At 44.6% G+C, this 26,899-nt stretch overlaps 2 protein-coding genes across 7 annotated transcripts in view; both read left to right on the top strand.

Annotated features, from left to right (window-relative positions):
• LOC142813963 (uncharacterized) overlaps positions 1-814 on the top strand; it is a 37,388-nt gene extending 36,574 nt beyond the window's left edge. For all 6 annotated transcript variants that reach the window (XM_075891923.1, XM_075891921.1, XM_075891922.1 and 3 more), the window contains one exon: positions 682-814. In XM_075891923.1, coding sequence (XP_075748038.1) covers positions 682-754 — 73 coding nt within the window. In that variant the 3' untranslated portion in view covers positions 755-814. The remainder of the gene's footprint in view (positions 1-681) is intronic.
• Positions 815-4,165: 3,351 nt separating this feature from the next.
• The window catches only part of LOC142814510 (transducin beta-like protein 3), a 63,846-nt gene continuing 41,112 nt past the window's right edge, over positions 4,166-26,899 (top strand). The window contains exons 1-12 of the mRNA XM_075893324.1: positions 4,166-4,309; positions 4,477-4,528; positions 5,042-5,137; positions 5,928-6,053; positions 6,459-6,607; positions 9,559-9,729; positions 14,624-14,699; positions 14,784-14,850; positions 16,740-16,921; positions 17,397-17,600; positions 17,826-17,929; positions 25,417-25,636. Coding sequence (XP_075749439.1) covers positions 4,284-4,309; positions 4,477-4,528; positions 5,042-5,137; positions 5,928-6,053; positions 6,459-6,607; positions 9,559-9,729; positions 14,624-14,699; positions 14,784-14,850; positions 16,740-16,921; positions 17,397-17,600; positions 17,826-17,929; positions 25,417-25,636 — 1,473 coding nt within the window. The 5' untranslated portion in view covers positions 4,166-4,283. The remainder of the gene's footprint in view (positions 4,310-4,476; positions 4,529-5,041; positions 5,138-5,927; positions 6,054-6,458; positions 6,608-9,558; positions 9,730-14,623; positions 14,700-14,783; positions 14,851-16,739; positions 16,922-17,396; positions 17,601-17,825; positions 17,930-25,416; positions 25,637-26,899) is intronic.

Here is a 26,899-nt window from a genome sequence, read left to right as displayed (position 1 = left end):
GGGCAGCTTATATCCGCTAGGAGGCCAGTGGTGGCAGCGTTGTTTACGGCCGCGCGGACGCATCGCCCCAGCGATCTTGCGACGCACGGAGGTTGTGACGCATCTGTTTGGGGTTTCGCGCATGCGCAATACCGCCGCCCCAACGTCCTAGGTACTCAAGCCGCTTGGGTACCCAGCACTAAAACTCCCTAATGGCTAATCGAAGCGTTGTGACGAATGGTTTTTGAGCTTTTCGCGCCATTTGTCGAGAGAAGAAGAAATAAATATTTAGCTCGGAGAATTGTGATTTCCAGGCAGCGTGCTGCGCTATATTAGGCTCGCGTGTTCTCGGGAGCCTCTATCACAGAGCGGCAGGGTTTTCTCATCATGCTCGCGTGTTTTTATGCAACGTTATCTAGTAACGTTAGTTTTATGGACCGGCAGATTTTTGACAACGTGACGGTGTCATAAGTGACGTCATCACACGCTACTATGGCGTTAAGTGTCGTCATAGGGACGTCACATAGTGAAGACATCGTACGAGCCTTTGCATCACGTACCCGTGTTGAAGGTGACGGTCACTCTTCGGGCTTGACGAGTCACCATGGGCTTTCGTCTCGGGAAATGTCCTATTATACAGTGCGTGAACTTCAAAGAATAAATGTAGACAAGGCTTCATCGACCCATTCTTTTCCTTTACAGGCCTTTCATCTGGACAATGGGAATGGTTCAGAAGCTGGTGCAGTTCTGCTCAGACACGCCGCCGCCTCGCTGATACGCGAAGGACCGGCTTTTATCCCCGTGCAGATTAGATGAATAAATGGTGCAGGCAGCACTCGTGCGTTGTTTTAGAGTAACGCAGAACATACGTGAGAGGCTATTTACTTGAACGTTTGGGTCACAAAACTATCATCGCGAACGGATATGTGCAACATAATTTGGACAAATCTCACTATATATATATGTATATATATATATATATAAAAGCTCGATGCAAGGTATGCCCACAGATGGTCACAACACGTGAATCCAAAGCGAACTTCTCGGATTTTAAAGTCTGCATAACTGAAAGCCTTAATTGTGACTCCAGTAACGTAATATACATGCTACATTGCAACATCTGCGGACAAGAATATATCGGCCAAACAGACACGCCATTTCGGCTGCGGTTTAATAATCACAGGTACCACGCCACATCACTGCCGAAGCTACCTTTATCTAGACATCTGCGCCTGCCAAACCACAGTTTTGAAAATATCAGCGTAACTCTTTTGCAGTCCGGTTTCTCAAACAGACGCGAGCGCGAACAGCGTGAGGCATATTTTATTTTCAAATTTCGAACATTAGTAGCCGGCATCAACGAGGACCCCGGAAAACTCAAGTGCCTCCGAGAAGTAAGCCAGGAGAAAATTGGTGACAAAGATTGATAGCTGGAGACCATGCTTTTTTCTGACTGACTCGTACGTGTACACTGTACTTTCTTGTTTTGTTTTTTCACATGCACATACAAAGTGTTTACGTTCGCGTACCACTTGATGACCATTGAAGGGAAACTGACGAAGATTAAAGGTAAATAGCCGACCGACCCATTAACGGGAAACCCTTCCTTTACGCACGCCGCCCGCCGACCGACCCATTACGGGGAAACCCCTTTCTTTACGCATGCCGTCACGGACCCTCCCGGCACCGCGGCGACAATCTTGGGTGGCCCGACACACGTCAAGAACTGAACAGCACGTGATATGAACCGTATGTGGATGTGGATAGACAGTTGGTTTCGTTCTGAGTGTTGACACTGGTTCTTCCTCTTTTTTACTTGCTTTCTTTTCTTTCTTTTTCTTTTCCGTCTTTTTTCTCCCCCCTTTTTTTTCCTTTTTCTAGTTCCCTCTCACTCTCGCAAACATCTTTCAAGGCGAGAGGGACGCGGCAGCAACGAAGTTTGGAAGCTCATGTCAGTATAACTCATCCCCTGATGAAGGGAGGACCCCTCCCGAAACTGTTGGGAAATAAATATATTTATCCTTGTTGACAACCCTCCCGTTGTGCCATATCCCATATATATATATATATATATATATATATATATGTGTGTGTGTGTGTGTGTGTGTGTGTGTCTGCTGTGGATCCAGTGATAAATCAAAATTGGCTTGAGTCGAGAACGTATGAAAACTTTTATCAATTCCTATAATTACTACGTTTTGGCTAGAGTCCGAGTAATATCACCAGAGTAGTGCGTAGCCACCTCTCGTTTAGTCCTGGAAATGGCCGCTGGACTGTGGTACTTCTATAGGATGAATATGCGATTAAAGGATGCGTAATTGCGGTACTTAGAGTGTTCACTGGATGGACGGGAGGATGCATGGACGGACGTGTGAACGGACGGATGGATGGACAGACAGATGCATGGATGGACGGACCTCCAGGCAGACGCATGGATGGATGTACTGGTGAACGCATGGACGAACGCAAGGACGAACGGATGGACGCATGGGTGGACGCATGAATGGACGCACGAACGGACAGATGAACGCGTGGACGGACGGAGGCTTCGCCCCACTCATCATCATTCAGTCCGTAGATATGCTGTGATTTTTTCTTAAGTGGTAGATCTCGACGAGGTGCAGTTGCAAAGAGTGTGTATATAGACTAAATACTATGATGGTCAGGGTCCCCCTGACCCCTTTGATCCCTTTCGCCCCTGGTGGGGATGGAGTAGCGGTGGGTGGGGTTAGCTTGGCAGAAAAAAGATGGTGAGTTCTATGCTCATGGTGTGCTTTTGCCCAGAACGCACGGTTGCGAGTTGAACCAACTCGTTGGAGACTGCTAAATCACCGATCCAGTTAGTTGACGATGGTCAAAGCCGTGAATTGATTTCGCGCCACCATGCGCGTATATTTCGCATAAATTCTCTGTTTGCCCATGTTGCATGCACGAACGCACCGATATGGCACATATATACTTTGGCAATGCGCAAGAAACGAAGATAGGCCACGAGAAAGGCCAGATGACGCCAACTGAGGTACCCTCCGAAATGGGGCGCCTTGCTGAGCGATGGCAAGCCGCCCATCTCAGCGAGGTGCTCGAAGACCAGGTGTGGGCATCCAGTGGGCCAGGGCCGTCGCCGAGGACCTCGGAAGATGTTCCTCGAACGATGTGTCCCTGGCAGCCTAGTCCCAGGCACAGCAACAACCGTTGGACAAATAAAGTTCATTAAACTCCACTCGGCTGTGTTTGGGACGCCAAATTTGACGACTCCAGTGAGAACCAGGTGCGCTATTTCTTCCAGTTTGTCTTTTTAGTTACTGATCATGCGGGCGATCGGCTTTTAGCCTTTGGCCCATCGATTGACCACCAGTATAGTTTATAGTTTCCAACATTCTATTCTTGAGGGCAGTGCTACTCCCTTGTTTGTAAGTATAACTCATTAAAAAGACCCAGGAGTTTCAAACTTTGACACCATACGCCGTCCTTTTGCTGTAAGGTTTTCCCGACAATATAAACAGCAAACATAGTTATGCGGCTCATATTAGAAACTCAGGTTGAAGCGAAGACGTAAGGAACTCGATGGCACCCAAGAAAATACTTTGGACTAGAAGAGCTTAACCAACACACCTGTTGCACTCTGGCTGATGGAGATCTTGGACACGTGGACATTATTCAGGCATTTGACATTGCGACATATGTCGCAGCCGGGCAATACCTAACTTTAAATTCTTATTTTATAATAATTTTTGCACTGTCTTTTTTGTTTGTGAAATACAGATAACAACTTGCTAACAACACTAACTACGGCTGTTCGCAAGAATGGGAGTACTGTGTAACGCGAAAAATGGTGCATACTTTTGCCAGCATCTCCAATTAATTAGAGCATTAAATAACGGAAAGGTGGGCTAGTTGGTTAGGGTTCATAATGAATTGAATGGGGCAGCGTTAGGACGAATACTCGCGCGAGAAAAGACAGCACTTGTGTCTTTTATTGTTCGTGTATTCGTCCTAACGCTCCCCATGCAATTCAACATGAAAAATGAAGGCTAAACAGTTTTAAAATGTACAAGGCAACTAACTTTGTTTTATTCTACTCAAAACATTGCATTCATAGTATAGTTATTGGTGGAAAATTTAAAATATTGTAGAAATGTGTTTCTATTTGTTTTTGCACTGTTTAAGTCCATTTGGCCATGGCAGAGGTATCGCAATGACCATCACGTTATGACAAAATGGCCGCTTCCAGAGTAAGTACATGAAGCATGGTCCTCATCAGCGACTGAGTTTTAGACTGTGATTAGCGTGGTCTGGGATCTACGATGTCGAAAGCTGAGTTGAAAGAAAGGTAAGATTTTTGGTTTAGGTGCCACATCTTAGTTTGAAGCAGCTTATTACAAGATATGGTAGCTGACAATCCGTGTTAGCTGGGCTTTCTAGCGAAGCGGTCACAATACGTTTGGTTTATACCTAGACCGCTGTGACTAATCTTATTGCTTATCTTATATTTCCTAGCTACAAGGTTCAGGCAAAGTACGACGCCTTCTACACTGGGCGATTCGTTGAGGTAAGTGCTGCTTAGTTGTCTTAGCTGCGAAGAAACTCGCGTTTTTATATGTCGCCGCTGGAGAATGAAAACGGCGAGCTCATGTCATATCATTTACCATTACAAAAGGTTCACTGACTAGGTTGTTATTTCGCGCGTGCGAAAAACGTGCGCCGTATTTTGGAGGAATTCTTTTCATCTGACGTGTGATGCGTAAATAAGCGCTTGTGCTGTCGTCCCGTATGTATACCGTGCTATCCTGACATTTTAATCATGACATCATCCAATACCCAATGTTCGCTTCATTCTGTATTACACGATACTTCTCGCAATCCAATTTGTATGTAGTTTTAACCAGCGAGACTACCAACTGGATAAACTCGGTAAGTGTGGTGCTTTTTCCTTCCTTCGGCAATGTTATTCCATATCGACGTGAGCGAGCAGCGAAAATTTGTTTGCTCTTCTTCATATTGGTACAGTTGACGCTCTCTATCCAAGACTTGCTTTCATTATCCAAACATTTATTTCACGTAGTGGCCCGGAAAGGGTGGCTACCTCTACTGCCAACACGGTTCCAGTGTCAAGGTGCTTAACGTCGAAGATGGCAAGGTGTCGAAGTCCTTTGACTTGGTAAGATAGTAGACGATTTCCAAAAATGTGTTTCGTTTGTAGCACAAGAGCGCATAGAACAAAGAACATACAATACACAACCATAACTATTAACTGATGTTTAATCGAAAAATGGCACAAACGCTATCGAGTTACCTGCCTTGTATTCTCTGCATTTCCAATAAAAAAAAAAAACAACAGTTGATAGTCATGGATGTGTGCTCCTCATTCCGTTTTGTGCTATGTTCTGCTCTAATGCTTATGATTCAACAATTCGCCTAAGAACCCGTGTGCATTCCGATTCCTTATCTTTGTAGCTAGCACCTAGGCATAGTGCACACGTGCGGCCTTTTGTTGCTCGATAAAACATCCTTGGAACGCAGAGTGTTGATGGAGCCATAGTTTCGACAAGAGGACTTGTCATCTTCAAGTCTTGAATTGTATAGCTTAGTGCATGCTTGAGTACGTTTCGCAAATGAGTTCTGCGGAGACCCGCAAGGTGGTGGATAAGTTAACAAAGGGAGAATAGACGAACACTTCGTGGCACGAAGCCCGTACGAATTTCCTTGTGGCTCCATGCCACAAGTGGGTGTCTGTCTATTCTCCCTTTCTTGGGTTTTTTGTACCCCCTGCCACCAATTACTCTCCATGTTTAAAAGATTTTTCATTGCTTCAATATTCGACTTCAAGTTTTTTCCTATTTTATTGCTTGAGCATTCCTGTATTTTTTTTTTTCCTTATTACAGAACTTGTAGTTGCACCGCCTGTGATTTCTGAGCTCACAAATAACTTTTTTATTTATCTTAAAAAGGGGAACGACGAGGATGTGACAACCTTTACCGTAAGCCAGGATGAAACCACGCTGGCAGTGAGTGGAAGGAGTGGACTGCTTCGCCAGTGGGACCTGGAAACAGATGTCCTGACGAGGACTTGGAAGGCAAGTTTTTATGAATAGCTGTAGCCAACAAAAAAAAACGCAGTATTGTAATTTGTATGCGCACGTATTTACGCTGAACACAAATTCGAAGGATGAGTGAGGAGGTATGCATTTACAGTAAAGGGTACGGGGTGAAAAACTCTCCCGAGGGTCAGAGGAGTCAACACTACAAGTCCTGAGTTGCAACTGGTGTTTCATTGCACTAACGCTCAGTGAAATACAGATGGTATTATCTACGCACACTTACTGTAAACTGCCACACACTACCTTGCACATGTCGAGGGATTTTCAGCTACAGAGCTTGTGTCACGTGCATAAGAATTACTTGATTTTTCTTTTTTAAACTAGAACATGAATAGCTGAACCAATGATATGTCTCGCCCTTTGTTTTACTTTCTTCGGCAGTCCTTTCACCAAGGCCCAGTATCATGCATGGTATTCGACTCGACGAGCACACTGCTCGCAAGCGGTGGATGCGACTCAACAGTCAAAGTCTGGGACATCATTCGGCAGTACTGCACACACCACTTACGAGGAGCACAGGGTGTTTTCAGGTTGGTGTCTAACAAGCATGGTGATCGCCCAATTTAACAGGCATGATTGACTCAACAATGTATTGTGGTTGGTTAAGATGCACGATTAAAAGGATGCTGAACCACTGTTTATGGTAATTGTCAAATAACATCATTGTTGGAGTGCATTATCTTACAAACCGATTGCCACAAAATGTTTTGCTTCCATCTAGAACGAGCGGAGTGTTGCGACTCCGGGTTAGCAGGACCACTCTGTCTGCCATCCATTGTTGCATCTTGAGTGCTAGGAGCACCCACTGCTTGTAGTAGTCTTTTCGTTTCCCTGGTTGGCTGCATTCCACTGCTCCTCATTGGGCCCGGCGGTATTTTTGCAGCATCTTTGCGCTCCTACTAGTCGTTTGGCACCCGGATCTGCCGGGTCTCGTCATTGGTAGCTGGCTCCGTGGTCAACCCATCGTCCAACTTTGCAGAGAGGAGAAGCGCATGTACGAAGCGACAGATATTTATTTACATTGTACTAGTAAAAAAAAGTGAGTAGTAGTCGAGAAGTGAAGAAGAAGGGATGAAATTGTTCAAAATGTCCTCGGCTTTTATAGCCCTGCGCTGCCAACCTTTGGCGCTACCATTTTCAGCGTCTTCAGCCAATACGGTGTCATGTGGTCTCGGTGCTCTGCCTACGAGGGAGGGTAAAGGCGCCACACTATACACCTGAAGAGGGCATAGCCGAAGACAATGTCCAATAGGGTCACGAACACACTGCACCAAGTTAATGCACAAGGTCGAGAAACTTGGGGCAGCTTGATCTCAAAAACTCTCCTGGCGACGGGGAAGAGCCTGAAAAGGGAAATGTGGTAGAGGTTGTCAACCTCAGGGAGACCAGCTCTCCCTAACACGTGCAAAACTTGCATGTTTTCACTCGAGTATATAAGTGCTGCTGCTTGGCTGGATTCCCGTTTTAGCCGCCACTCCAACCAGACCGCAATCTGCAAATACTACAAAGAGAAGGGTTGGGTGGTTTACGAATATCTCATTGATTGTTTGGAACCAGTCTTCAGTGGCATTCTTGTGTCGCTGGTTTTCTTCATCCAGAACCTGTCTGACGACATCTTTGTCCTTGCTTTGCTGTGAGGCATTTAGTCGGTCTCAGGAGCATGCTTTCCTTTGGTATCCGCTCGACGAAGCTGACTGACGGGAATGCGCCTGTCAGAAGAATTCTAGTGCCGGTGACGAAATTACGTACCAATTCGCCCGCCAGAAGAATTGCAGTGCCAGTCATAAGAGGGGCTACAGGGATTTGTCGCTTGCTTTAAGTGCTCCCTCTCTTTTGTCCGAATGAGCAGGCTAGAAACTGTGCCAGTGGAGATGGCAAAATGGAGAGAAGTTATGTCAGGCTTTGTCATGATTTTGTGTGCATGGGATAAAAATGCGATCCCTCTCTCCCATTGTGATTCTTGCATCAGGATAGATAGGTGGGGTAGTTAATTGTGTTTGTTCGGCTAACTGGGAGTGCGGGAACACACAACAGACTGAGAAGAGCCACACAGCACGAGCACTCCCGGTTAGCTGAACGAATATGATTCTTGCATGTTAGTGAGTCCGCCATGTCATGTTAGCAGGCAGTGAAGTGCGGTGCCAGCATTTAACGGCACGCCATGGCAAGAAACGCATTTGATCCCAGCATTGCCCTTGATTTACATTAGCTACTGGCCAATAGGAGCACTGGGCTCTGTATAAAGATAGGGTGCCCGAGAGGATGGCAACTTTGTGCCGCGCTTCTCGAATCTCCTTGCTGGACATGCCTGGACGTTTTGGTTGAGCTGTTCGTAGCATGGACTGCTTTCCTTAGGATGTGTTTTTTCACCAAGGCTGGGGTAGTTCATCACCACTTTTGCAGATTTCATAAAATCTCTGCATTTGCTATAAGGACAGATTTATTGATTCTCAGGGTCTACTGCGATATTGCAGCGATAATGGTGCTTGGCTGCTGACTCGATGGCTGTGGTTTCAACCCCGCCGGCTGCATTTCAGTGCAGGTAGAATGCTAGAGGCCCATGTACTGTGCGATGCCAGTGCACATTAAAGGACACCAGATGGTCAACATTTCTGGAGCCCTCAACTGCAGTATCTCTCACAATCATATTGTGTTTTTCAGGACATTAAGCCCCAGACGTTACTAATGTTATAGATTCTCAGAGTTCTAACGGAATAATATGTCAGTGAAATGAATTTTTGTGTGTGTAGGTTTGCCTTCCACGTCAACCATTTCGAGAAGTCTATTTCTGACATAGTATATTTAGTATTGTGATGCTCCTTCTCGCTGTCTTGATTTAAGCCTAAAGATATTTAATGATGACTAATAAACTGTACAAACATTTATAAGCTCTGCGTACTGGAAAGCACACAATGCCAATGTATGATATTGAATGCGCGCTTACTGTATCTTTTATGTTGGTTAGTGCGCAATTGACGAGATAACTTTGCTAACGTTTAAACTAGAGCTGTGTGAATGGCAAAATTCTGGTAGCAAAGTGAACTTGAATATTGATGTGTCAGTGCGAAATCAATAAAATGTTTTTCTAATACTTTGAAGTAATATTATAGAAAAAGATTGTAGAGTATTCCTAAGTATATTCTATAGCACTGCAATAAATACAGTGCCACGATGCACCACCAAAGTTTCCACGTTTTGAATTGTTGACAGCACTGGAAGGGCTACGATGAAGGCTGTCGGAGCACTATGAAAAGTTGCCAGAGTTCTCCTTTGCCTTGAAGGAATAGAGAACGAACTTTCAAATATGTTGCACATGCAGTTTCTCGGGGTGCAGATACGGGGTGCATTTTGCACTCTATAGCATTCTTCCTTTTTTTCGCATCTGGCAAAGAAAACTTGATGTGTGTTATAATCGAAAAAAATAGCTTGCAAGTTTTTTGATGACGAAGAAGTATCGATTTCATGTTGTGTGATTGCCCAGTGTGGTCAGATTTCACCCTGACCCCCAAGTGGGCCGGCTGTTTGGAGCGGCTGACGATTACCACGTTCATGTCTGGGACTTGTCGAAAAGCACTCTCATAGGCTCCCTCGAAGGACACTTCTCGGTTGTCACCGACCTGCAGTTTCTAGAAGGTGGAGGCAGACTTCTCAGGTGAGAGCAGTCTAAAGTATCGCTATAAACCTGTTCTTGTTTGAAACTATGCCATTAAGGGGAGACGCGGGTCGAAAAGTCGCGGTTTTCCGGAAAATTTTCGCTTTTTTTTTCCGGCTGTATTGGCATCCTTGGACTATAATCTATTACTTCTGAAAATATCAAGCTGAAATTCGCACGAGAAATTATCAAAAAATGCTTCCAAGTGGGCAGCGGTGACGCGAGAAATGCGCGAAAGTCGCGAAAAACGGCGAAGTTCGCGTCGTCTTGTCGCGAAAACGACGCGTTGGCCGCCATTTGCAATCGTGCACGCATGCTGCGAAGGCCGTATCCTTCATAATCCACTAGTAGCCAGTCTCGTGCCTTCACGCAGAATAAACAAAAAACGAGAAAAACAACGCGTACGTCACGCGTTTTGAATATCGCGGCACACAGCGCGAGGCCGCCATTGGACGGCGGTGCGCTCCACGCTCCTCCCCCTTCTATCTCTCCGGCAAAAGAGCGAAGCCTCGGACGTCGCGATCGAGTTTTTCTGCGTTTCTCTGCATTTTTGCGTCATGGCAAGCCCGAAGAAGTGCAGTTCAGATAATCGAAAGTTCAGAACTCGCCACAAGTATCGAGGGAAACGGCGTCGGACGCTTCGCAAAGCGACAGCGAACGACGATGTCGCCCCCGACCAACGCCCCGACGCTCCGACTTCGGATGGGCCTAACACCGTCACCGAACCCTGCGACAGTGGTTGTGAAATAGCCGCTGCCGTGGAATTCGTCAGTGCATCCCAAAGGAAGATTGGATTCTTCGAGAGTGAACGTAGACCGGTAGATGATGCTACTGCGAACATGCTGCTTTGCGAAATCGATGCGCTGACGGCACTTGTGGCGGGTGCGCAATGCCCAACCTGCCGCGAACGGAAGCTCGGCGTGCGAGAGGCAGCTGGAAAGCGCAAAGGACTTTCGGCATTCCTTGAACTGTGCTGTCAAAATTCTGATTGCCCTGAATCTGCACTTTCGTTCACGCACACGTCGAGACGTACTGCTTCGGCCGGGGACCAACGAACGAGCGCTCGTTTTGACAGCGGCAGCTCGCGTGACAGCTTTGCTGTAAACGTGAAGGCAGTTCTGGCAGCACGCGCTATAGGCGCAGGCCACGACCAACTTTCACGATTTTGTGCGATTCTCGGTCTTCCGAGCCCGATGCATCACAAGACATTCAACGGCATTTGCAAGAAGCTCCATGGTGCGGCGATGACGGCAGTGAGCAAAAACTTGCACCAGGCACGAAACATCACGAAGGACGCATTCGGCGGCAGAGATGTGCCAGTCATGTTTGATGGCACCTGGCAGAAAAGAGGTCATAAAAGCCACAATGGAGTGGGCACAGTCGTGTCCCTGGACACGGGGCTCTGCCTCGATTTTGAAGTTCTTTCGAACTACTGCCATGCTTGCAGTATACACAGGGACCTTGGGGAGGATGAAGAGATATGGCGAGCTTTTCATCTTCCAGTTTGCCAAAAAAACACTGACTGCTCATCCCATGCAATGGAACCTGCGTCAGCTGTCAATATATGGCAGAGGACCTTGTCTTATGAAACTCCACTGCGATTCACCAGCTTCCTAAGTGATGGTGACAGCAAGGCCTACACTGCAGTCTGCGAGGCAAATGTATACTGTGACACCCCCATTGACAAAGAAGAGTGCACGAACCACGTTGCAAAGCGCTTGGGAACTGCCCTACAGAAATTGGCAACGGCACTGCCACGAGGCGAAAAACTGAAAGATGCGACAATAATAAAACTACAAACATATTACAAGATCGCCATCACGAGCAACAAGGACAGTGTCCGAAATATGTACACTGCCATATGGGCATCGTATTTTCATTGCTGCTCCAGTGATGGTGCCAGTAGCCACAACTTTTGCCCCGCGGGACCAAATTCGTGGTGCAAGCACAAGCGTGCGGAAGCACTGGGGGAGCCTGCACCACGCCACACCCCACTGTTGACGAAGGCTCAAGGATTGGCAATTATGCCTATCTACAAGTGCCTTACAGAGGAGAAACTCCTTATTCTGTGCCTTCATGGCAAGACACAGAATGCAGCCGAATCGCTGAACAGCAAGATATGGCTGCTATGTCCAAAAACAAAGTTCGCCTCCAGAACAACTGTGGAGACAGCCACCGCTCTTGCTGTACTCTGGTACAACAAAGGCCACAGGGGCTTTGAAGAAGTGCTCGAAGGCATTGGAATTCTCCCCTCACAAGATCTGGCCACACATGGTGACCACTGTGACGTCATGCGCATCAGGAAGATGAACCTGAAGCAAACTGCAGAAGCGAGGGCACACCGTCGCAACACAGTGAAGAGAGCTCGTGTTGAGGACACTGACCGCAAGAGCCGTGAAGGACCAAGCTATGGTGCAGGGGACTTCTAGACACTTGCAGTGCATTCAAGGCAAGGTACTTTTCATTGTCCCAATGGGATGCAAAAAGAATGATTTCCTAATAAATGCCAACTTTGCGAACTTTCAAACTTGTTTTTCTCATTTTCATTTTTTCTGACAGTTTCACGTTTTCCGGGCAGCCTTTTAGAAACTTATATTCATTGTATAGTAACGAAACTTGGCACACATATTCTTCAACACATGCAGAATGCAAATATCTACTCTAAATTGCAATGCCTACCAGCATTAGTTGTGAAAATATTAGCTTATTGTTTCAAGGGAGATTGAAAATAAGTCATTCAATACAATTTTTTTTTGTTGGTTCCAATATTTCTGTGACATATCTATATAGATATTTGCACTTTTCAATCTACCAAGAGTCAAATAAGATCAGACACAGTGCTTTTACTGAAAGTTTAGTACATAAAAGTGTGCCAGCAAAAAATGTAACTTTTTGCTATTGTTTATGGCATAACTCAATAATTATAGCAGCTACACAAAAAATGACTGCATATTTGAAATCTGCATGAAAAACTATACTAATAACAAACTTTTCAAGTCTCTATTACTAGAAATAAAAAAAAACTTTTACGAGGAGCGTCTCCCCTTAATGCTACATTATGCTGTAGTGTCCAAGTACGACACTAGGTGACTTTAGTTATGTTCTACTGTCGCCAAGAAATGGCGCCACCTCTGGCATATATAAATACGACTGTCACCGGAATAAAGCACTTCTTGCGTGGCATGGGTTGGGTGTTTTCATTGTCCTCCGTCGCTCTGTGTTACCAACACTACAATCTGGCAGCGAGGTAGGGACTGAGGACCCATGCCACACAAGAACTGCTTTATTCCAATGATAGTCGTATTTATATATGTCAGAGATGGCGCCATCTCTTGATGAAAGTTGAACATAATTAAAGTCGCCTAGTGTCGACCTTCGACGCTACATATGCCGCCTTCTTTACCTACAGCATTGCATTGGTTACAAAGTGAATGAAAGTCGGCACTTTTCGTGTTGTCGCAGTGAGGTGTCATGCTTAAAAATATTTCATATATTATACTACCGTATTTACTCGAAAATAGGTCGGGCACGAATATAGGACGACTACTACTTATAGTTCTCTACGAGAGAAAAAAAAAAAATGTTTGAATATAGGTCCACCAACAATTTTTTTTTTTTTAGTTTAGAAGCGGAGAAATTGAAACGTAGCACACCTTTATTTACATCACTCAGCGCCCTAATCGCTGCCGGGGTGGTCATTTTGTCAGATGTGCAAGATCATGTCATCGTATTCTTCGCAAGCATCCGTGACTTCCCAAACATCGTCGTCTTGGCTGCCACCGCTGCAGATTGCTGGGCCGTGAAAGGCACGACTCTGACATTTGCACGCAAACAGATGGTCCCGCTGCTTTCGCCAACCCCTCTTCCTCACTTACACAAAACTTGCGCTGCTGGCACAATTCCTCGAGTCCTCTGTAAAAAGTATCACTTGGCACTTGAAGTCACCTGTGTAGCTTTGCCGACGTGACATCATCGCAATCGCGCATACCAAATGGTGGTGGTGGTTAGAAAAATAAATCACCTAATTTCTGCAGTCTGGTATGGAGCACGGCGCAGCGCCTAAAACAAATGCGAATCCTCACTGCCGTCACCCCGTCACGCAGATCGTACAATAAACAAAGCGCGAGGCGGCGACGGCGAGCGGGCTGGGGACTTCACGATCAATACTTAGGGAAATTGTGGGTTTCATTGCAAACACCGCGGAGCGGCTGCATTTCGCAGGGGAGGTACACGGCTATTGCATAAATAACTTTTTTCTCAGGTAGTTGGAAAGGTGGAGGAGTGTCTCTATTTCAGATTCTAAGGTATATAACATGCGTATGCAGCAGAAACCGCTTGAAGAACAGCGAGCGCGGCAGTTGAATGCCATAAGCTCAGCGCTTTTGGTTGGTTTGATTGTGAATATAGGTCGAGATTATTTAGTCACGAATATAGGTTGATAGCTGGTTATGAACAACATTTTCGAAAAAAAAGGTCGACCTATGTTCGAATAAATGCGGTACTCTGCATCTTCAAACAATATGTCCATTTCTTAGTTGCATCTGCTAATATCACTGCCTTGCTGATGGCTCGGAGGTTTTATTTAAACAGAAATATTGAACCTCCTTTTGTTATTTTTTTGTTCATCATTGCACATGCATTGATTGCTGCTTTGTTTGTGCAGAATCAGTAACATTTAATGGTAACATGTCATCATATTGTGTTAGTTAATCTTCACTAGAATAACGTGGTTGTGTTTTTTACTTAATGTATTACAGTCTGCAGTTACATTGTCCTGGGTATTTTTTGTTCATTCCTTTTTTTAAGGCTCATACAGTTACACAATGCAACAAGTTGTAATGATTATTGTGCGTAGTTACACATTTTAACCAGTATGCATGACATGTACATGCAGCTCGAGCAGAGACAAAGTTGTTATTCTCTGGGACATCATCAAGTTGTCTTTGCTGAAAACTATACCAGTTTACGAGGTAAGGATTACGTATTGTCTCGGTGAATGAAAAAAGTACCTATCCGAAACTTCTAACTAATGTTTTCTACTCTCTTATTTTCAGTCGGTCGAGTCTTTGATCATTGTACCTGACTCTTCCCCAGTCAAGTTCATCACAGCTGGAGAAAAAGGTATCGTTACATAGGGCAGCTCCCGCACTTCAAGCTCATCGCAAATTTTTGTTGTATATTGGCTGCTTTAATGCACTATGTAGAGAGTGTTTTACACACGAGTTTAAAAAATATTGAGCTGCCTTGTTAACATGGCAAGAGGGAAGAGCTACTGTCGTCAGTGACGGTCTCTATTTGCCTCTGCTGTCGTCCTCAAGCGGTACACAGTCGAACCTTGGTTTAGCGACGCCACCAAGACTCATGAATTATTTTCTGAAGTCGAGAACTTCGTAAAATGAAGGAAATGAATTTCCTTAAAGAGAACGCCAAATTTATTTTCTACTGAGGAAGCTCGGATATTCGCCTGCTCTAGCTTTGCGAGTGCACAATTCTCATAGCTCGCCAGTGAAATCGAAGTGTCCTCGGCAACCTCATGTGCTCACAGCGAACCGCCTCAGAAGGTCGGCGGCGCCCATTTCGTGTACTACTTGTACCGCGGTTGATCCGCACGGTTTACACCACACACGCAGCTGAGCATCAGCTGTAGATGATCGCTATAAAGTTGCTGGGGATTACTCGTTCATCACCAGCCGTCACACCTCCTTCACTCTTTTTTCATGCTCATTCGTGAAAACATTGCCGCGATCGCACAAAGTCGTTGTCATTGTTCAACCAGTCTGTCGTTACCAAAAGGACTTCTAGCGGCACATTGTGGCATCAGTGAGTTGAGGGTTGCAGTGAAATTTTATGTAACCAAAAGTTATCACTTCCCGCATTTATGGCTCCATGCATTTTAAAGCAGTGCTTGGTTCATTGTAGGTTGTCATAGACCCAAAGAATACCAACAAAAATGGTTGCCACGCGAAATCCGACTGCAAGTCTTCATGCTGCCTTCTATTCGTTTCTTTTTTTTCTTCACTGATATTTTCCTGGTGAAAAAATGCCTGGAAAGTGAGCTACCTCACTCGCAGTGTGCTGAATACGTGTGGTGCTGGCTGCGATCTATGATGTCTTCGTCGCGAGTGCCATGGGGCAAGCTGGAAGCTCGCAAGTGCATGCCGCTCTCATGCTTTAGAATGCCTGTTTTAATAAGACACTAAAGAGGAAAGCGATTTTTCGTGTATCAAAAAAAGGACAATTTTTTAATTTCAAAAGCACCACTCTTATTTCGACACGACGCTTGGTAAGCTATGAAACATGCGCAAAGAAAATAATGGTAGAGACGCCACCTCGAGATTTTCACATCAAACACCGCAACGTCATAAATTTTGAAGGCGTCTACCGGGTCCGGTGTCGCTTCTTATGGATAAAATTGAAGTACATTGTCATCTGTGGGTTCCATAGACCTAGCTTAAGAAGTTTCGGGAAATTTCATCGAGCAAACATAGCCAAAATACGAAAAATAAAGTCTGAGATTTGTTATGTCACGTGTTGAGATTTTGGTGCGAGATTTAAAAACGAAATTTCAACCTGAATTTCCTCTGCTAATAATGAACGTAATATGACAGTGAAACTTATGGCAATCGAGTTCTAAGAGCGCACTTTATAAATCTAAACCAAGTCACTGTTTCTCTTTGGCGTTCCTTTGACATTTTTTTTCTGCTTCGTATGCTTCATATGTTTAGCACAACTACGTATATCAGAAGTGTTTGTTGAAAAGTAATTTGGGGCTTTGAAAAAATTATCGCTATATGTGGACACAGTTTCAATGCATGGCATATAAAAAGCCTAAGTGCACCGAGATATGTTCGTTATAACTGATAAATCCTTATATCAGAGATACAATTAGTTGGTTTGACAGTATAATACATTTCCAAACAGCCTGAAGAACACAATATTTTAACGGGTTAGACATCTAAAAAATACTTCACATTGTCGGTCAACTTCGTGCATATCTTGCTTTTGCTCAGGTTTACTACGAACGTGGAACTTGGACACTGGTGTCTGTGCTCAGGAGCAGGACAAGGGGCCATCTGATGAGGGGGCTATCACTCGATCGCTGCTGTGTCCAGAGCGCAATGCTCTAGCTGTCGTTACCTACGATCACAACATCACATTGCGGTCCCTGATCAATTTCGACGTTGAGAGGCAGGTGAGTGGCTCTCACACAATATGCAGCTACAATGAATCGTGGGTTTAGCAAAATCATGCATTCAATCGTATAATATGTTCAGGTTGCGCAACAGACAGTCGCGTGGTTGATTGACGTGTAATTTCTGACATGAAGGCTGCAGTTTGGTGAATAGGTTAGCCTTATTTTGCAGTAAAGAAAGGCACTGGTTTAGTCTTCAGAATTCATCTTTTCAAAGTATTCAGCTCAATATTTGTTTGTCCTGGAGGGTACATTGCTTTTCTTTTTTTTGCATAACCTATCTCCCATGCATTGACAGCTTGCATGTGATAATACTGGGTGGAGTTGTTTCCTGTGCAGCACATTTGCACTTTGCCAAGCTTCTTATTAGCCTAATCAATTCTCAATACTACTTGTATTTCATTCGCAGAAGTGTGCTGCAGAATCTGTTACTGCAAAGCTGATGGCAACATACTTATTTTTTGGTTTTCAACAGTTTGTCGGACACAACGACGAGATTCTCGACATTCGATTTCTGGGTCGAGAGGAAGGTTTCCTGGCAGTAGCAACGAACAGCCCCCACGTGCGGATATTTGAGAGGGAGACGTTCAACTGCCAGCTCTTGAAAGGCCATACAGACACTGTGGTGGCTTTGGACACCTTCACATCAGATCCCACTTTGCTGGCCACAGTCTCCAAAGTGAGAGTAACTGCTTTCGTGCTAAAGTTTCTTGCCTTACAAAAAAAATTCTACAATTTTACATGCTATAAGCGTGGTATGACCGTGAAGCAAGCCGCAGCGGGGAGTATTCCAGACTGAGACAACCTGGAATTCTTCGATTCCAGGTTTTCACAGTGCGTCTACATGCAAGAGTGTTTCTAAATTTTTTCCCTCCATTGAAACATGGCTTTTGTAAATGTGTAGGACAACACGGTGAAGCTGTGGAAGCAGCAGGACGACGGCTTCATCGAGTGTCTCTTCACGGGAAAAGGGCACACGCAGGGGATTGGAGCTGTTGCATGCTCCCGGTAAGTACAATCACTTCAGTACACTGATTTTGAGCAGTTGGTAAGAGTTTATTTTATTTATTTATTTATTTATTTATTTAGAAGATTACCCGCAGTGCCATCTTAAGCATTATTGCGGGGGGGGGGGGGGGCGCAGTGCCTCATCGAATTAATCCGCAGTCTTGCGGCCAACTGAATCAGCTGGTAACATATTCCATTCGACAATGGCTTGCGGAAAAAAAGAATGCTTAAAAATATCCGTTCTGGGGTTGTATGGCTGTACTTTAAATTTGTGGTCATGACGAGAGGAGTGATAATGCGCTGGTTTTAAATATTCTAAAGGATTATTGCCTGTTTTCTTGTTATAGATTGAATAAAATAGTTTCAATCTTAGATTAGGTCTTCGATCTTGTAAGTATTGCCAATTAAGTTCTCTTTTCATACATTGAGAGCTTTCAGTTCCGTCATATTGGTATGTTGTTCGGTATGTTGCTGCTATTGACTGAATGCGCATGAATGTGTAGTTTATGAAACGGATCCCACACAGGACAGGCATATTTCAGTATTGGTCTGACATAGGCGTAAATGCGACCTGTTTAATCTCCTTGGTTACATGTTTAAGATTTCTTTGTAAAAAGCCTAGGGATTTTCCAGCTCTGCAGAGAACACTGGCAATGTCTTCAGACCATCCCCCATTCTCAGAAAATGTGAGAATGGGGAAGGGTAATGCCAGATGGGGGAGTGTGTTGCCAGGCAACTGTTAAAAAAATTTTCAACATTTTTCCTAAAGGGCTCGAATCTTGGTTCTATTATTTTATAAATTTATAGCATGGTGTGAGACGTCCTTATTGCACGTACAACCTTATTAAGGTAATGTCGAATCCAGGAGCACATTTGAACTAGATATTCTCTATGAAATGTAAGTGTTCTGGTTGGATGTGCGCAATCTAAATGCAGGTGCAATGCCTCCAACACAGCAGCAAAGGTATTGTTGATGTTGATGACCTGCAGCAGCATAACCTGCAAGTAGTGGGCTACATCTGTGATGCACAGTTGGGGGACTCTTGAGATTCACCAGTGCAACATGATACCGTAACCGAACCCCGTTCGCATCATTTTCTCAATCGCTAGCCTCATATTGCTTCTCGGTGGACATCTCAGCTGTGCCACAACGGAAGCAACGGCTGTGCACATAACATTTCAAGCTATTCTAGAGACTTCTGCTAATGCAGTAGTCTCTTGCTAATCTCAAGACTACTGCTAGTGCAGTTGTGTATTGACTACTATGCCATTATTCATTATTTTGCGAATCAGTAAAGAACCCACTATGCGTCCGTAAGGCAACACACGCACTTGGGCATCTACCCACTTTGTTGAGGCTTTTACTGATGACGATGCTTAATTGTGCCTTAGTGCTTTGTCATGAGTATACTTTTAAACCAGTCGTTGATTGTGCAACTCATACGTTTGGAGGCCTGGTGAAATCGTATGTTACTGCCACGCAATATTACGCATGATAACGACATTGCCTGCACTAGTGAGCATTCATATCTTGGTTTCTTTTTTCCGACGCGATTTTGTGTATGGGCTTGGCTCCATGATAGCACACACCTGCTTGCCACGCAAAACTGGCCTAGGTCCAATTCCCATTCAAGCCATTGATCTTTTAATTGTACATTTAATGTATTTAATTACATCTATTTTAATTTCACGTTCGCAACCAAAAATGCCGGCATGAACACCAGAATTTCTGAGAAACAAACTCTTTAGCGCTTTCGCATTAAACCTGATGTATAAACTTGCCTTACGCCATTGATATTATTCAACCGGGCAATTTTAACACATGTGATCAATACTCTGGCCACTAGCAGCAGCCCAATGAAGCTAAGCTATTCACCAATACACTCACCATTTTTGTGGCTATACTGTTTAGAATAAGTCTTCCTTTTGTTTAACATTTTTCTACGAGAATACAAACTTCAACTTTTAAACAAAATATGAGATGCTTTCCTGTGACTGATATTGTCTTAGATCTCACATATACAAGTTCAACGTAGTAACAGAATGTATACCAGAATACTGCATTGCCAACCAAACTTTAAGGGGATACGCGGGTCGAAAAGTCGCGGTTTTCCGGAAAATTTTCGCTTTTTTTTTTTCCGGCTGTATTGGCATCCTTGGACTATAATCTATTACTTCTGAAAATATTAACAATATCAAGCTGAAATTCGCACGAGAAATTATCAAAAAATGCTTCCAAGTTGGCAGCGGTGATGCGAGAAATGCGCGAAAGTTGCGAAAAACGGCGAAGTTCGCGTCGTCCTGTCGCGAAAACGACGCGTTGGCCGCCATTTGCAATCGTGCACGCATGCTGCGAAGGCCGTATCCTTCATAATCCACTAGTAGCCAGTCTCGTGCCTTCACGCAGAATAAACAAAAAACGAGAAAAACAACGCGTACGTCACGCGTTTTGAATATCGCGGCACACAGCGCGAGGCCGCCATTGGACGGCGGTGCGCTCCACGCTCCTCCCCCTCCTATCTCTCCGGCAAAAGAGCGAAGCCTCGGACGTCGCGATCGAGTTTTTCTGCGTTTCTCTGCATTTTTGCGTCATGGCAAGCCCGAAGAAGTGCAGTTCAGATAATCGAAAGTTCAGAACTCGCCACAAGTATCGAGGGAAACGGCGTCGGACGCTTCGCAAAGCGACAGCGAACGACGATGTCGCCCCCGACCAACGCCCCGACGCTCCGACTTCGGATAGGCCTAACACCGTCACCGAACCCTGCGACAGTGGTTGTGAAATAGCCGCTGCCGTGGAATTCATCAGTGCATCCCAAAGGAAGATTGGATTCTTCGAGAGTGAACGTAGACCGGTAGATGCTGCTACTGCGAACATGCTGCTTTGCGAAATCGATGCGCTGACGGCACTTGTGGCGGGTGCGGAATGCCCAACCTGCCGCGAACGGAAGCTCGGCGTGCGCGAGGCAGCTGGAAAGCGCAAAGGACTTTCGGCATTCCTTGAACTGTGCTGTCAAAATTCTGATTGCCCTGAATCTGCACTTTCGTTCACGCACACGTCGAGACATACTGCTTCGGCCGGGGACCAAGGAACGAGCGCTCGTTTTGACAGCGGCAGCTCGCGTGACAGCTTTGCTGTAAACGTGAAGGCAGTTCTGGCAGCACGCGCTATAGGCGCAGGCCACGACCAACTTTCACGATTTTGTGCGATTCTCGGTCTTCCGAGCCCGATGCATCACAAGACATTCAACGGCATTTGCAAGAAGCTCCATGGTGCGGCGATGACGGCAGTGAGCAAAAACTTGCACCAGGCACGAAACATCACGAAGGACGCATTCGGCGGCAGAGATGTGCCAGTCATGTTTGATGGCACCTGGCAGAAAAGAGGTCATAAAAGCCACAATGGAGTGGGCACAGTCGTGTCCCTGGACACGGGGCTCTGCCTCGATTTTGAAGTTCTTTCGAACTACTGCCATGCTTGCAGTATACACAGGGACCTTGGGGAGGATGAAGAGATATGGCGAGCTTTTCATCTTCCAGTTTGCCAAAAAAACACTGACTGCTCATCCCATGCAATGGAACCTGCGTCAGCTGTCAATATATGGCAGAGGGCCTTGTCTTATGAAACTCCACTGCGATTCACCAGCTTCCTAAGTGATGGTGACAGCAAGGCCTACACTGCAGTCTGCGAGGCAAATGTATACTGTGACACCCCCATTGACAAAGAAGAGTGCACGAACCACGTTGCAAAGCGCTTGGGAACTGCCCTACGGAAATTGGCAACGGCACTGCCACGAGGCGAAAAACTGAAAGATGCGACAATAATAAAACTACAAACATATTACAAGATCGCCATTACGAGCAACAAGGACAGTGTCCGAAATATGTACACTGCCATATGGGCATCGTATTTTCATTGCTGCTCCAGTGATGGTGCCAGTAGCCACAACTTTTGCCCCGCGGGACCAAATTCGTGGTGCAAGCACAAGCGTGCGGAAGCACTGGGGGAGCCTGCACCACGCCACACCCCACTGTTGACGAAGGCTCAAGGATTGGCAATTATGCCTATCTACAAGCGCCTTACAGAGGAGAAACTCCTTATTCTGTGCCTTCATGGCAAGACACAGAATGCAGCCGAATCGCTGAACAGCAAGATATGGCTGCTATGTCCAAAAACAAAGTTCGCCTCCAGAACAACTGTGGAGACAGCCACTGCTCTTGCTGTACTCTGGTACAACAAAGGCCACAGGGGCTTTGAAGAAGTGCTCGAAGGCATTGGAATTCTCCCCTCACAAGATCTGGCCACACATGGTGACCACTGTGACGTCATGCGCATCAGGAAGATGAACCTGAAGCAAACTGCAGAAGCGAGGGCACACCGTCGCAACTCAGCGAAGAGAGCTCGTGTTGAGGACACTGACCGCAAGAGCCGTGAAGGACCAAGCTATGGTGGAGGGGACTTCTAGACACTTGCAGTGCATTCAAGGCAAGGTACTTTTCATTGTCCCAATGGGATGCAAAAAGAATGGTTTCCTAATAAATGCCAACTTTGCGAACTTTCAAACTTGTTTTTCTCATTTTCATTTTTTCTGACAGTTTCACGTTTTCCGGGCAGCCTTTTATAAACTTATATTCATTGTATAGTAACGAAACTTGGCACACATATTCTTCAACACATGCAGAATGCAAATATCTACTCTAAATTGCAATGCCTACGAGCATTAGTTGTGAAAATATTAGCTTATTGTTTCAAGGGAGATTGAAAATAAGTCATTCAATACAATTTTTTTTTGTTGGTTCTAATATTTCTGTGACATATCTATATAGATATTTGCACTTTTCAATCTACCAAGAGTCAAATAAGATCAGACACAGTGCTTTTACTGAAAGTTTAGTACATAAAAGAGTGCCAGCAAAAAATGTAACTTTTTGCTATTGTTTATGGCATAACTCAATAATCATAGCAGCTACACAAAAACTGATTGCATATTTGAAATCTGCATGAAAAACTATACTAATAACAAACTTTTCAAGTCTCTATTACTAGAAATAAAAAAAAAAAAACTTTTTCGAGGAGCGTCTCCCCTTAAAGGTTGGCCATGCACAAGTAATATTGCTTTGATGTTCCTGAGGTGCTCCTGTCACACGCCCGATAGAAGAAATAACTGGCAAATTGAACAAAAGTTTATACATATAAGGAAAAAATGCAACACTGAAACCGAAACCCAAACGAGCAATACTTCGCATTACATGAAAGCTTGTAAAAACTGTAATTTGTGCAAAGCATGCTGGTCTGGCCAGCACGAAATATGAAAGCTGTGAGGAGGAGACACTCAGCGGAAAAATGACATGTCACAACAGCCATATTATGTCTATGACAAACCGTGATACGCCCACAAGCTCCTCATAGCTGTCAAAGACAGTGCTGGTTTAGACACCTTTGTAAGCCAACTGGAATTGCCATTCCTGTTCACTGAAATACAATAGTACACCTGCTTAGTCAAGTGCTCTCTAGGTTGTGCATTCCATCGCTAGATGGTGCCACATGTCCTTGTGGCTCAAGTTTGTGGCTGTTTCAATATGCTAACTCTACTGAGTTTACAGACAAATTGAAGCTGTTTAATATTTCTTTGGAAAGAATGCCTAAGTTTGTGAAAAGTAGTGTTTGATATCTCGTTGGTAGGGTTGATAAAATTCAATTTAGGCCAAGTATGAGCTATCCTTCGTACGATGTGCAGCTTGCCGTATATGAATAGGCGTGGTCACAAGGTACGAAAAGTGCTTCTGTACATTATATTTCATGTTCACACGTGTGCACTTGCAACCATTGCACATATACACTCAAGGGCCTGAAATTTGTGTGTTAAACAAACGAAGTGCTGGCCGAATACAGTCAAAACTCGCAATAACGAAACCCCGCGAGTACGAAATCCCCGGGGCAACGAAATATTTCCGGATCCCCGGTGAACGTTCATAGAAGCGCATGTATTACGTGTCTCGCGGCAACGAAATGTTTTTGGACGGCGATCCCGCATTTACGAATTTTCTACCATGGCGCGGCCCTTATTTTACCCTCCCGCCAAAGGTTAACTGTCGAAAATATCCTCGTATGCGCATATAGAGTGGCTCTATCCCTGACCAACGCCTGGCGGGAACTTCGAGCCGTCCACCTCGACATCCCAGATGAACTCACTGTTGATGCGTTCGTTCACGCCGATGACAACGTAGTCGTGTACAAGGAAGTGACCGACAAGGCCATTATCGAAAGCGTGCGCAAAGCTGACGACACCGAGTACCAAGAAGAGACGCACCCGGTAAAACCAACCCGCGGGTTGTTTTGGATGCGCTAGACACCCTTCGCTCCTTCTTCGGCGCACATGACGACGACGTAGCAATGGACCACTTTTTCCAGTGCGAAGGGAGAGCTTTGAAGTTGTTGCAAGGCAAGGGTCGTCAAAGTAAGTTGACTGACTTCTGGCAATAAATTTTCGTTCTGCTGGTTGTATCACTGTTTTAATGTCTGACACTCGCGGCAACGAAATTCTCGCGAAAACAAAATTTTTCGGTTTCCCCGGCGATTTCGTTATTGCGGGTTTCGGCTGTATACGCGATCGTTGCCTTGTGGACAGCCGACACTTTAGTGGCACCTAGGTTCCACCACGTTTGTTGCTTTGCCATGAATGATGTCGCGCAAGCAATGTTGCCAATAATTTTTGGAAGCCAGGTGGAAGAGTCTGGGCAATCAATAAAATTGTAATTTGTAAAGAATCTGCACACCTCTCCAGCCTGTAATGTGGCATAAGTGGCAAAAAAAAAGTGCAAAAAAATGTACCCAGTTCAATAAACAATTGTATCGGGCCAGTTGGTAAGGATCCATCTTGCTAGGAAGCGCAGCCACTATAACAAAGAACACACAACACAAGCGCTTACAACGCCGATGAACCCAGTTCATTTTGTTACCATTCATTGACCTCAAAAAATTGCTGAAGTTGGCCTTTAAACTAAATTTGGTACATTTGTGATAAATCACGTCTGTATTCGTTAGGCTTATCAGGGTTTGACTGTACTATTAGTTTACCATGCTTTTGCTTGAGAAGGATTCAAGCATTGCACCACCTGTTTTGAGGCACGAACGCGGCACTATGACGGGTATTCTTCTTTGATACAATTAGCTGTTTTGCATTCAACGAGCATTTACACAAACTTTATGTGGATACCCTAAGCAAATAATTGTATAGAAGTTATATGAAACAGATAGCTGGGGCTCATAATTTTCCATTTCCTTACTTGTCTTCATTTCTTTTGAGACATGCTAACACATTGAGAGTTGCAGAGCGAAAAAAAAAAAATTGTGGCTTGTTATAAAACTTCTGGCATATGTTGTGTTTGCTGCATTGTTCTATGACAAATCAGTAAGGTTTATGCGGTCCTTTTTTTTTTTTCTAATCTTGCAGGTTAATCTTACTTGATTCGTATTTTTCTGTGTGCAGCCTTTTAGCTTCCTTCCTGGTGACAGGTTCCCAGGACACTACTCTAAAGCTGTGGACCGTGCCAGAACGGCCACGGCTGGTAGCGATCGTGGACCCTTGTGCTGGCGCGCCAATGACTTCTAAGCTCACAGTTGCTGCTCACGAGAAAGACATCAACGGCTTGGCTGTTGCACCGAATGACCAACTGATTGCCTCGGCATCTCAAGACAAGACTGCAAAGGTGCAGACTCTATCGTGTTGTGGCTGTTAACTAGGCTTGTGCGAATATTCGAGCGAGCATGATAGTATTTCCATTCCCTTCGATTTGAATTTAAAATGTTCCAAATAAACGAATAGACGAGCCCGAACTTAGTTTTTTTGTAAAGGTGGTTTCACTGCACTGAAAAGGTGCTATACCATAATTACACTTATCCAGAAGAAATCCGCACTGCTGCTAAACCCAATTTCAATGTTAAATGAACATAGGTATTATTCTTATATCAATTTATCATTTTTAAAGTTCAAAAGCTTGTTACGCCAACTTATATTTTCCAAGTATAGTAAATTAGTGAATTTGAAGTGTTTTGCAGGTTATCACTTGCATCCTACCGAAATCAAATTCTGATGCTATTCAAAATTGCTCCCGCTTCCTCTCAAAAAAGAAAAACAGAACAGACATTTGCCCATGCCTTCTTTCAATTAGTAAAGAAAAATATATTCGGCAGGTTGCTGTATGACAATCTACTGTTATTAAATACGCTTACAAAATAGAGAGACAAACATGATGACATAGGCAGCATTTCCAACTGATTTATTTCAAGCATGAAACAGAGTGATACATACTATATATAAAAGGGACCCACACATGCGCAGAATAGCCAGCACTACGAACCTACCTACCTAAAAAAAAATCTAATCTCGGAAGACCCCAGCTGTATTTAAGAGTCACCGATAGTTTAGCCACCCCTCTTAGTGATATAAAAGGCTTCTAATAACTTTTAGCAAAGTCTTTTATAAGTAACATCATTCGAAGTGTTACTTACGAGTCAGGATTCAGAAGTTGATGAGCAAGCGACATCTCGAAAGTGCTCGTGGCGCCTCTAGGCCAGAAAGTTGATTCAGGGCGACCTCTCAGATTTTCTCGCATGGTTAACTTCTCTCTCCCTCTCTCTGAACTGACTGCATAAAGACTGCCTGTTCTCCCTCCATGTTGCTACTTGACACTACTTCATGCATTTACCTTTGCACATCTATCAAGTGGACAGACATTTATTGAGGAGCATTATTTTTTTTTTCAGTCTTATAGGTTTCTCATTGCAAATAGCATGCTGTATCAGGCTTGCAAGTCCATGGCCGTGGGACACGATTTAAATGTTTTGTGTTTTATGACATTGCTGTCCCATTTTCTGTTCGAAGAAACTTCATGAAGTGCGTCACATTTCTGTGTGCTGACATGGTCTAGCGTTGCACCCAGTGGCTTGTCATTTTTGAAACAGATCTGAAC

This window comes from Rhipicephalus microplus, chromosome 4, assembly GCF_043290135.1.
Source record: "Rhipicephalus microplus isolate Deutch F79 chromosome 4, USDA_Rmic, whole genome shotgun sequence".
In the NCBI taxonomy this organism is placed as follows: Eukaryota; Metazoa; Arthropoda; class Arachnida; order Ixodida; family Ixodidae; genus Rhipicephalus; species Rhipicephalus microplus.
Note: the sequence above shows the minus strand (reverse complement) of the source record. Positions and strands in the feature narration are given on the sequence as shown.